Raw genomic sequence first — 12071 nt, 5'->3', positions numbered from 1 at the left:
TTTATTATTGATTTGACTTCTGGATTGGTTTTTGGAGTGCATTGGCTTCAGTTCCGCTTTTATTTATTTTTTCTATTTTTATGTGTGCGCGGCTGGAGGACTTTTCACGTGGTTACAGCAGCAGTTACAGGAGTCGCGCCAATTAAACAGCCTATTACAACTCTCTCGTTGGCTGTGCAACTACAACAGCAATAACTATGGATGGTTTACCCCCAAGCAAACTAACCGGAGCCCAGAAAGAAGAGCTGATGGACCAAGTCAAGCAGCAAATTGCTGTGGCCAACGCTCAAGAGTTATTGCAGGTGACGATACTACTGGTTTTTTTTCCGGTAGCCTGATATATTTGACAGAAGCTGAAAGTATCCTATGTGACCCCACGAAACCTCTTAACAAGCACTTTTGCACTAGTACTCGGACGTGCTGTTCATGCATCGGTGCGAGTTCCTGTACACGCACATGGGCATGTCCGATTTAGAGGTCATCTTATGCCGGCTTATCCTGATAAGTACCCTTCCGTCTGCTTTCAGAAAATGACCGAAAAATGCTTCAAAAAGTGCATTTCCAAGCCAGGGACGAGTTTGGACAATTCTGAACAGGTATTTTTCTCGTGATGGCTTATTTTGCTCCGAGCATGCACTGTTACACAGCAGCAACTGTTGTCAAATCTTTGGTGCCCTGTAAATACCGCACCTACCTGTTTGTGGTGGAGCTTTATTGTATGGGCAGTATTGAATGTAGTGCTGTGCGTAGTAATGAGTTTGTTTGTCGCCACTTCGGTGTGCTGTGCAGCCGTGGTACCATTTTATTGTTCTTGTTTGTCTTGCAGAAATGTATATCCATGTGCATGGACCGTTACATGGACTCTTGGAACATAGTGTCCAGGTCTTACAGCAGCAGAATCGCAAGAGAAAGGGGCCAGATGTGACATTTGGCGTATGGTGCCCGATTCAGAAATCTGTGGAGCCTGCAGCTTGGCGCTCTACACCACACGTGCTGCTCTTCTACAGAGGGCTGCAATCAGTTGCTGTACATAACGTATGCATGGGACAGCCTTGAACTTGTAGATAAGACTGCGGGCCTTGCTTTTGATCGATTTGCGTGATTAAATGGGCAGATCGCACCACTGTACATTCAGCCTGCGCAGTCACTTTTCTTACAAGCCTGCGCTGCGGAATCAAAAATGCCAAAAGCTTATGGAAATCACAATAGAGTCGTGACCATGAGCGGTCAAGAGGACGACAGGCTTCAGTGCAAACACAGCTACTATACATTATAAACAGGTGACGTGCCTGTCCAGTTCCTACTTCCACTGCACTTATCACCAGCTTGCTTTCTACCTTGCCCAATTCTTGTTTCAGAATTAAGATTCCAGCAAGTGCTGATTTACCAACGGTTGCCTCACTTTTGCCCTCACTGTGATGCAAATATTTCACCAAGCCAGTATTTGAGGCGTAGTAACACGTGAAAATTGTCGCACTTCGTACACGTCCCACTGAGCAAAAAAGCCGGTGTCTGGTGTCCCGCATGACTGTGAAGCGTTTCATAGCACGTGGTTCGCATTAATAAAACAAGAAAAGGACCAAGCTGCTGGGCAGTGGCTGTTGCGCTTTCCATAGTGTGTGCTTCACATTCTTAAAGCCAAGGAGCCCATGCTGCTAGGCAGTGTAGGCTCAAGCATTCCGTAGCGCAATAACTGAACCAACTACGGGCCCTCCTGCACAAGCACTCAACAGACACACTTCTGATGAACCCCGAGGCAAAATTCTTCCCACCTGGTCCTCAACAGTGCCACATAGACTACGACAGCGAGCCAAACCCCACACTGGATCAAGACATCCTCACCTCGGAGGTACGAGCGGCACTGGCTCGCTTACAGAAAAACATGTCACCGGGTCCCGATGGAGTTTCCAACAGACTACTAGCCAACCTCGATGATGACTCCCTCGTGTCCCTCACCACGTGCCTCAATAGAGTGTGGCGAGAGGGCAACATTCCTGCCGAATGGAGGTTTGCCAACCCCACAATCAATCATCACCCTCCTCCAGCACCAATTTAATCGCAAAACTTTAAAAAACATTACTCACAGTGCAAAACTAGAAGCATTCATGCAGGCAATAAGAGGGCCATCAAGGCAAAATACGTTTGTTTTATTTGTAAGATTGGGTGTTTCATAGTGCCCCCAGAGCTTGTCTGGCAGCAAACGATGCTTTACACAGTCTAAGCCAAAATTGCAATTCTCTCGCTAAATCATGTTTTGTGACGTCAGCGGTGACGTATCCAGGGCAGGTATTTGAAACATATTAAGTATGTCGACTAAGGCTGCACAGGATGACAGAGGGTCTATTGTTGTTTCGTTTACCGTCTGTCCTGTAGACGTCGCCACAATACAGCTAAAACCCACTGTCTGCACTCGCCTTGTTTTTAACCACATTTGAACCCGGCTTATTTTTGGTATGGTTGGTAGTAATCGTTTCATAAAGCATTGGGTATGCTCGACAAACAGGGTCACGTGAGACAATGTCGCCTATGCCAATTGGCCAGTGTCGTGTGAGACAACCCCAAAGCACTGGACTGCTGTGCAGCTATGACAAGCATAGTGCATGCAGTACGCACTGGTACTACTATGTTTAGGTGTCCGTCCATAACTCCCACTGCTTACCCAATTACTCTTACTGCTATAAAAAGGATATCCACTAAATGCGAAGGCAAACTGCTCGTTCTGCAAGCTAATAAGCCCTGCCTAATTTGCGTTTGCTTTTTTTTTTTACATACGTTTTATTTTCCAGAAAATGTACAGAACTGGATGGTCTCTTGTGCTAAAAGTTGTGTTGAGTTTGACAGGGCCTCAGGCAATCGCACAACTTCCCTTAATGAGTCGTAAGTACTAGTGCGTGAAACGTGCTAGTGGGTCGCATGGATATTCTCTTTTTTACTAATTACATAGCTTATTTGAGTGAAGTTTGTGTTAAAAGTACAGTAGACTCGCGATAAACAGAACTTCAAGGGACCAAAAAAATTAGATTCCATTTTACAGGAGTTCTGTTTACTGAGATAGATGTGTGAAAGTGCAAATTTATGTGCGTACACACTCTTAATACCATTTCATGGAACTCTCGTAGAACTTTAATGTAGCTGACAGTTTTTCAGAAAGCAAGAAAACTACAAGAGGTTTAGGCACAGCAGTTGACTTGGCAACAATGAGTCCCTGTGCACTACAAAACGCACCAATTATTGTTGTTTGAGTCCTTGCAACTGCATCTTCACGGAGGCTAGAGGCCTCGACTTAGCGAGTGCTTACGGGCCACCGAATTTAGAAGACGGCAACGCGGTAATGAAGTGCGAATAGCACCACAATGGAATGAACGAGGCACCTTGAATCGAGACCAAATGACTGGAACAACTTCAATGTCGCATTCATCGCGCTAACACTAACGAGACGAGGCTCACGAGGCCAACGAGGTTGAAAAAAAAAAAAACGATACAGCTGGAATCAGTAAGAGCTGATGCTCATGGCACTGAGTTGGGCGAGAAGTTCCGTTTACACAGTGACGCAGAAATTTTAGTTCTAATTACCGAAAGTGTTGGTACATCATCTGAATACAAAACACAACTAACTTACAGGCTAGTGTTCTGTTTAAGTGGGTATTTTCATTTAAACGATTTTCGTTTATTGAGATTCTACTGTAGCACCAGTATTGTTCTAACGGGGCAATCTTTCAAATGAACCAAACTTGTTTTTTTGTGGCCCCTTTAACGCATTCAGGACTTGTAGGAAGTGCTTTGGTTTATATCAGTCGTTATTTTTTCTCCACTTTTGTGTTTGTTTGCTGCCCTTCACTAGAGTGGCTGAAAACAAATGTGCTTATTAGGGCTTGCCCTGTATTGCAACTGTGCATCTATAAATATGTACGCAGAAAATGAGCAAACTTGCATCATACTTTTTTTAACACATTCAGAACTACATTACACAAAATAGTGCAGCAAGTGAACAACTCGTTCACACTCTCCCTGGAGAATGCAAATAGTTGAACTCAATGAAAAAAAAAAAGAATTCAGTGCGTATGCTGCAACTGCTTTTAGCTTTAACAGAAGAAGCCAGACAATGTGCGTTCTACATTCACACTTGACTCCGCAAAGAAACAAAGGTTTTGAATAGAATGGACATTTATTCTGGAACCCACTGAAGCTAAAGTTCACCAAAATGAAATTAGACGGAGAATCTTCAGGTTTCATTTTTTCCTCTGAAAATGGAAGGTCTGCAGAGCTCGAAACTGGTGAAAGCTGTCCACTGAAACTTCCTTGCACTGCTCAGCCTAATCCCAACCAGGATACCCTTGTTTACTGTCGGAAATTCTTCAATGGAAAGGTAGGTGGCATTCTCACTAATAAAATACAGGTCTAATTCGCGGTCTTCCTGAGTTTACCCATTGGAGTAAATAGGCTTCAGAGGTTAGTTTTTGGCGTTTGTCAGCACATACCAAAAATACACCTTAGTGAAAATGAAGGCAGCGCCTTTTTGTGACACACTGTAGTGGACTTTTTTCTGGGCAGTCTTGTAAGCTAACGTCAACTTTGCATAATGACTCAATCTTTTTCCACCAAAAGCTCAGTTAAGTTTTAAAAAGGTTGAGCAAAGTGGTAACTTTTGGACTGTATTGGCAGCGGGGAAAAAGACGCTATACAGAGAGACGAAGCAAAATTCCCAGTTTGTTTTCTCAAAATTTGTTAAAATTGGAAAGCCCAGAATTTGAGGCACCTTTTAACAAGAAGGATTTCTGCAGCGGCGGAGGGAATCTTGTTGAATTACACAGAGCAGCACTAGGTGGCGTCATTGTATTTCTTGCTCTTCTTTCTTGCCTATTGTGTGCTGCCAATACGTTTTGATGTATAATACTAACCAGCCAGCCAAAGTTTCTGCATTATATGCTACTCCTATCTTGTGTCCTAACCCTTTTAACTCTTTCCTATGGCACATGTGCTAATTATCTCGCCCACTTTAGTTGCATATGTGGCTGGGGGTAGGACAGGAAAGGTAGATTGTGCATTTGCCCTTTTATTCTTCAGATCTCCTAGATTATAATAGTTTGCCAAGCAGAGCACATGGCAAAAAATAACTGTAAACACCACTCGTGGCAAGGCAACCTCTTTCGTAATATTTATGCACGGTACTTCAAAAGGAATGCAGGACATGTTTATATTTTCCCTCCCTTATTGCACTGTTGTTTTCAGAAAAACCTTTACACAAGCTGTGCCTAAAACCCATTTCAGCAGCAGCACACTACGTAGCGCAAATCTGTGGGCAGCAGTAATGTTCTCACACCTTGGACATTGCACATCTGTTGAGAATACCAGTAGTGTAACGCAACACTTCGATGCCCCATTTCAGGTACACTGAAAAGCTGGAGACTGCACCTAATCACTTTGTCAGGATAAAGTTAAATGTGTGTATCCCAGGCGCAGGCACGAGTACAAGGAACCCTGATGAGCACAAGAGTTAACTGAACAGTGTCAAATCTCTTTATTCTTAACCGGTTCACTAGCGAGGCACATTCTCCGTACGAGGAAAGCCGCTCTGGCTGGCTGAGCTTCAACGTGCTGGACATTCAACAGGGCCTTAAAGAGCTAGGTGCCTTCAAAGTTGCAACACATTTAGAGCAGCACTTCCCAGTCATCAGACGTCCTCAGTGTCCCCGTTTCCGTCCTCGGCTTTTGGCTTCGGTGGTGGTGGCAGGGCCAGCATCCTCCACGAGACACACTCTCTCTTCTTCAGGTTCAGTTCCACTTTAGTTCCAAGGAACTGCACCCAACTCTGCTCCACATCGATCACCTGTTGAGTGCAGTAAAAGAGCCCTTATCACCAAGCTGTTTTACCCCTCCGCTTGATCAGATGGCACCACAAGTACACTGCTCGGTCAAGACCACTGAGCCTTGTACAAAGCACACTGTGAGATTAGCTTGACCTGCCAATTGCACAGCTGCAGTAGCACACCTGAAAACCAAGTCACCAAACAGTATAAGTACATTCTACAGCATTGCTGGTCTTCTTCCAACTCAAAGTAACTGAGGCACATGTCGTGTTCAATTTCCCCACGATTTGCACCTTTCTGTAACGCATACAATGCTTTTACGTGTGTGTGAATGTGGAGATTTGGGTGACACAGCAAAAGGGCTGCTTGCAACACTAGCCTTGACAAGCCTTTATCAGGAATCATCACCTCCATCATACCACTTCTCCACTCTGTCGAGCAAGTCAAATGAACTGGCAAGAGCTTATGCGGTCTGAACACAGACACTCGATGGGCCAAACTGCAATAGTCACGCAAGGTTAGTTTTAAGCCCGTTAACGCATTCAGTGCAATTGGTGTGTGCCACTTTGTTCAGCAAACAGAGGCTCGTGCCACTCACCCCGTGCAGCAACATGGTTTGGTCATAGACCGCGTGATCTTCGCCAAAGGTGATGTGCAGGTGCAACTTGACCGGGTTTGCTTCCACATATGACCGGTCGGGTATGGGCACCTTGGCAAAGATGCTGACCACCACGGAGCCTCCAGTCTGGTACCAGTCGTAGCGACAGGACGCCTGCGCTTCCTCCGTCTTCTGCGCAAGATGCCGATTAAAGCCAAGCTTAAAATGCAAGCAGCAAGAGCTTACTTTCCCTCCCATTCACTGGATGAGCTACGGCATCAAGGTGGTAGCAATTGAAGCTTGCTGGTCAGGCAAAATTCAAACAAAACCAGCGTAGCCCAAACCAGGACCAGTGGTTGTCACGGCATGTGTGCCACTTCTCCCCTTGGTCCTTGCAATGAAGCTCCCTGGTTTTATTTGCTGCAGTGTGCTGGTAGCCTCCACATGCCTGCCGTGTAACGAGCACGAGAACGGGAAAGGCCTCTTTCCTGGGCAAATCTTTTCCCATGGCCAATGCAGCAGCACCAAGTAACAAGCTCGTCAGAGCTGCACGTACTTTCTTGATCCACAAGTGCACGCCCGATGTGCAGCCCTGCTGCTCCAGGAAATTGGCAAAGTCTGACGTCTTTCGCTGACAGCAGGTCCAGTACTTCATCCTGCAATTTGGGTGAGCAAGTGAGAACCAGGCTTGAGGCAAAGCTCGAGCAGAGGCAGCAACAGAGGCACTTACCCCTCGTGGAATATGGGGAACCCAGAATGGTAGAAGCAGGTTTCCAGGTTGCTGTGGTCACCCTGGTAGGACTGAAATCGAAAACAAGACAAATCTCAGACACCCAACTGCAGACCCTGTAACTGACATGCACAATGATTTCAGACCTATTTTTGCACCAAAAATGCACAAACAAGCCTGACTGCACATGCTCACAAGGTATTGGTCAGAACTGATGTTCCACAGCAAAAGCCCTTGCCATGGCAAAGGTTGCAGAGAACCCTATCCTTGCCGAAAAGCAAATGCTGCACTACCTCACAGCAGCCTTCGCTGTCATTGCTGTTTAATCTACCTGCCTTACGTGGCATGCAAAACTATCAGTCAATAGTATCCCTCCAAAGATAAAGAACGGCGAGAACATTTACCAAATCTGGTATTAAAGACGGTAGAATTGTAGCAATTTATTGGGAGGGAGGAAACATTACAGCACTGACTAACACTTGCACATTGTTGCAACAGGGGTTCTCACCTGCCGGCAGCCAGCATTCTTGCAGGACGTTCCAACCGTCACAATGGTATCAGCTGAAAGGTGAAACACACATTGGCACTGCACTCAATGACAACCAAACAAAGAGAAGATTAATCGATCTCTCCTTAAAGGTACTGCAAGGAAGGCAGAAAATGGCGACAAGTGCACTCAAACAAAAGCACTCGCGGCACTGAGGAGTAGACGACGTCCCACTACATCTCTGGGATAGAGATCATGATTGTTCTCTGCACTCCACACGTACGTCACAGTCTGTAGCAAAAAGATGGAAAAAGGCACCTTCACTTTCGGCGACACTGTCTTTTTTCTCGAGAGAAAGCTTGCTCAGAAGCGGGGTCAGACTCGAGCCCACTGAAGACTTCAACCGCACCAGGGGATCGTTTTCATCCGGCCTAATCATGGGAGCCTGTATCGGCTGTCGTGGCTGCTCTGGCTGGGGAAGCTGCAATGCAGAAAGGAGCGGAAGAAAAGCTGTGCTTTGAACCGAGCAAATGGCAACATCGGAAAGGCTCAACAAAGCCCTGAATTGCCCAAAATTGTCAAGACCCAATGCGCGCAAAAATTGGCCATTGCAAAGCACTGCGTCCCCAACCACACTGTTCAGGCAGCATCTCTAAGACCTCTGTTTACGAAAGTGCTGGTACTGATTTTGCACATTTTAGTTGAAAGTAAGGTGCAGAGAGGTGCCAAGAAAAAAACTTCTGATGTTTGTTACCTGGAAAAAGGCATTGTGAAGGGGTTACTATAGTGGGAAGCAAAGGTTGCACGGGAAATGTGCAAGAATTTCATACGTGACCCAAAAAGTTCACACAGTCGCAGCCTTAATTTAAAAGACAAAAAAAAAAAAAAACACTATTGCCCAAAAGTAAAACATGCCTACCTCAGAGAGCTGACCTACCTCAGTTTCAGTATCAACCTTTCTTTCCGGCTTTGGTGACTCTGGTGGCTTTTGGTCTTGGTGGAAAGACTTGGCGCAGCCCTGAAATGTTTTTTATAGATGGAAATCAGAATGATGACACAACACAAGCAAGGCTGGTTTCCGTTCACTTACTGAGAAAGGAAAAAGTAGCACAAATGTTTATACCGGCGCGTAGAACAGCTCAAGTTAGGTCGTCCAACTTTCGGAATCTCTAAGGGGTGAGGGTGGCGTGGGGCCAGCCCAGATACAGCAAATATTGCCTGCAGGAGCGAAAGTGGTCAAGGATTTATAGCGGAATTTCTTTCTGCGGCAGATGCAATAAGAATGATAACAGGTAAGAGCATGTGTTGCGCTATGCTTACGAGTGAAGATATTACTTTCAAATAAAAACTTTGTTAACTTCCGAAGCATCACAAGCGCCCGTATAGTTTGTTGGCCTTTAACATTTTATTGCATTGAAAAATTCCAGGTATTTCTACCCAAGCGGTTGGTTTTAAAACATGTGATGCCGATGGTGATGGCACGGCGTTGTTGCAGGGAAGCCCCCAGCGAACACATCCCTGCGCACAGCAGCGTGCCGTGCCAGTTGCTGGAGAAGCGTGAGCTCCTTGGGACGGGTTCGTGTTCTCCGTCACAGGCCACTCCGTACTTGTTTCGGCGACTCTTCGCCAGGTGCAAGCTTACTTTGAACGATGGCAGTTATTGTGCTATGTGGATTTTTTTGTCTTTTTTGTGGATCTATGTGGATTTTTTTTTGTCACAGTGACTTTTAGAGCATCAACAACCTATCTGGATCAAATGTGGGCAAAGAAAAGTTTGAGTGCAGTTGGCCTGCAGTTGGAGTGCAGAGCCAGTTGCAGTTGCAAATGTCAGTGAGTAACAAAAACTGTTTACCTTTATATTCAGGAACTCCGTAAAATCCGTAGTCTTGGCTTTGCAACACGACCAGCTTTTATAAGCATCATGAAACACAGGCTTCCCTGGGTGATGTATGCAAGCATCTAAAAGTTTTAAAACAACGGTTGTCAAATTTCATGCAATGCAGCAAACTCGGGTGACGAAAGAGTCTCAGTTGTTAATTGGAAAATTTGCGCAAGTTTTCCGACATAAAGTACTAATCACCACTGTGTGGGTTGGTACAGCTTAAAAATTACTCGCAGTCGGTGCTGGTGAGAATAGGTGAGAATATTTTTAACAGAATGTTGTCGTTTTTCAGCACATCATATCCAAAAGCATACTTCAGGGTGCATGGGCACATTGACTCTCGTAGGCACAAATCAATGCGAGGTGAAATCTCTAAAGGGAGGCAAGCCACATTACCTGGTGAATTTTTGGTTGGGTCAAACTTCTTCAAACATCCTTTATTGTAGCACTGCAGCAGTGTCTTGGGCATGACTGTTCAGTGTTGCGTAATGATCTCCACGGGACCTACAACGCGACAAATTACACAGGATTAACTCAAACGGTCACCTTCGGGCACACGGCTAATTAAAAATGGACAAACTGTTCTCGCTTAAACCTAGTAATTAAGAAAATTATGTATCCAAGCTAAAAAATCGGTCGTACACTGTTGTCTTCAGTTAGTGACAGACGACATGTGCACCGCAAAACAGAACATTGGAATATCGCGATTAACCCTTTTATTTCTTGGCAAATTCATGGCAATAGTGAGTGCTTACGCTGAGACAGCTTAGAACGTTATTCTCGTAATGAGGACCATGTGCGCGAGACGTGGTATCGATTTTCCAAGAACTTTCTCGAATGCTTAACGCACGTTGCGGACGAGAAACTCCCTCGACACGTCGTCGGGAGTAGCTTTTAGTGCAGTCAGTGCTTCTTAACAGTTCATAAAACATTCCAGTGTGATGTTACAGTTGTAAAAAAAAGCAAGAGTCACTACTCACCGACAGATACAACCGATTTTACCCGGCTGAGCTGGCTGAGCTCGCTGCCCTCGGACGCGCCTCAGCCTACGGGAAACCGGGAAACTAACAACAAAAAGTTGCAGATGGAACGTAGATGGATAAGCGTTACAATCATTGAGGCAGGAGGTAATAGAGTACCTCTTTGATTTGAAGCCTTGAACCCTTTTTTAATTTGAAGCCTTGAACACAAAAAGTTAAGTTCAGGAAAATATAATGCATATATTCACTATATTCACGCACCATAAATGTGCACACATTAACATGAAAATTAAAGGTTACAGCTCTTTCATTGCGAGAGCAAATGTTAAGAGCTTGAACTAGCTGGTTTATAAAATTTTAAGCCGGGAATTTCACAAGCTGGGCTCGGTCTATTTTAGGCTTGGAAAAAATTTGTTTTTTTATGTTTCTCTCCTACCGGCTGTTTAATTTTCACTACTGTTTATTGTTTCTTTTCAGTAGAGCGAACATCTAGATATCATTGCCCATATTTTCTAATCTGGAAATTAAGTTCAATTTATAATCTCCTACACGGGCGCAGTTAACACTCTATGGGCCAATCCCCCCGTGTGGGTACGTGCCGAACACTTTAAGGGCATCATCATCATCACACCATTGCGAAATGCGTACAAATGCCGTTGAACAGAAGTATTAACCTTGTATTAACTCTATGCGTTGAACCACTCATGTTGTCGCAGGCTGTTTTCCCCTCTCCAGAACTGGTCCTGTAGTCTTCATTTGTATTGCTTACCGCTGACGGACCAGCTTCCAGAGACGGAAAATGCGTGCAGAAACCATAGAGATAAGGCAGAAACACGGCCCGTGTGGGGAATAGCAGATATATAATTTCAATAATCTGTATTTGACATCTTGCAAGCCAAACTGCATGCCATGTTGGTCGTTCCACATATCCTCCACCTTTCATCCGCATCCTCATAGACTCGATTGAATGGACCTCTGGAAACATTGCAATCACACACTTCTCCTTAGGCTCATAAAATACTCAAATATTCAAGTCCACATCAACTGGATGCCTGGCCCCGAACCCCCTTTCTCAGGCAATCAGGCGGCTCACAAACCTTCGCTGATGACTGAGGATCAGTAGTCCCATTCATCATCATTGCCACATTCTAGAGATGCAGCTCCCTCAATAAAAATTGCACAGGGAAGAACGCTTGAAGAGCACTCCCTACAAAGAGCACTTGGCCCTATTACCTCTTCCTCGTGCTAGTGAAATATTTAAAAACATGTGCAAATTAGCCATGGTACCCTTACCACGGAAATGTTTTGCAAATGGTTCACTCCACGCCTTCCCTTGTGCATACCCCCTCGTACCCTAGCCAACCTGCAATGCACACTACATGTGCCAACTATCGCCATTTCACATCAGTTGCACACTGACCCAAAACAACACGACTCACGCATATTTCATCCAACAGCCATTTGTGGCACGAGTGGTTCAAGCAGAGAACATCAGTTGCACACTGACCCAAAACAACACGACTCACGCATATTTCATCCAACAGCCATTTGTGGCACGAGTGGTTCAAGCAGAGCACGCTCTCCCTG

The 12071-nt window shown here is 45.1% G+C and overlaps 2 protein-coding genes across 2 annotated transcripts; one reads left to right on the top strand and one right to left on the bottom strand.

The window, feature by feature from the left end:
• The first annotated feature begins 65 nt into the window (after positions 1–65).
• On the top strand, positions 66–1128 carry LOC144152299 (mitochondrial import inner membrane translocase subunit Tim13-B). Its single transcript, XM_077683548.1, has 3 exons — positions 66–302; positions 528–596; positions 827–1128. Exons 1-3 carry the CDS (start codon positions 198–200, stop codon positions 923–925), a joined length of 273 nt encoding a protein of 90 aa, XP_077539674.1. The 5' UTR covers positions 66–197; the 3' UTR covers positions 926–1128.
• Positions 1129–5499: 4371 nt separating this feature from the next.
• Positions 5500–10587, bottom strand: Mora (cysteine and histidine rich domain containing protein). The gene is made up of 10 exons (XM_077683545.1): positions 10485–10587; positions 9901–10008; positions 9475–9581; positions 8560–8640; positions 7941–8103; positions 7644–7696; positions 7136–7206; positions 6962–7061; positions 6406–6597; positions 5500–5827 (listed from the first exon to the last, which is right to left on the bottom strand). The coding sequence occupies exons 2-10, from the start codon at positions 9971–9973 to the stop codon at positions 5672–5674; spliced, it is 996 nt and encodes a 331-aa protein (XP_077539671.1). The 5' UTR covers positions 9974–10008; positions 10485–10587; the 3' UTR covers positions 5500–5671.
• Between the last annotated feature and the right edge of the window lie 1484 nt (positions 10588–12071).

Source organism: Haemaphysalis longicornis, unplaced genomic scaffold (assembly GCF_048455015.1).
Source record: "Haemaphysalis longicornis isolate Haplotype H1 unplaced genomic scaffold, Haemaphysalis longicornis Haplotype H1 scaffold_9, whole genome shotgun sequence".
Classification (NCBI taxonomy): Eukaryota; Metazoa; Arthropoda; class Arachnida; order Ixodida; family Ixodidae; genus Haemaphysalis; species Haemaphysalis longicornis.
Note: the sequence above shows the minus strand (reverse complement) of the source record. Positions and strands in the feature narration are given on the sequence as shown.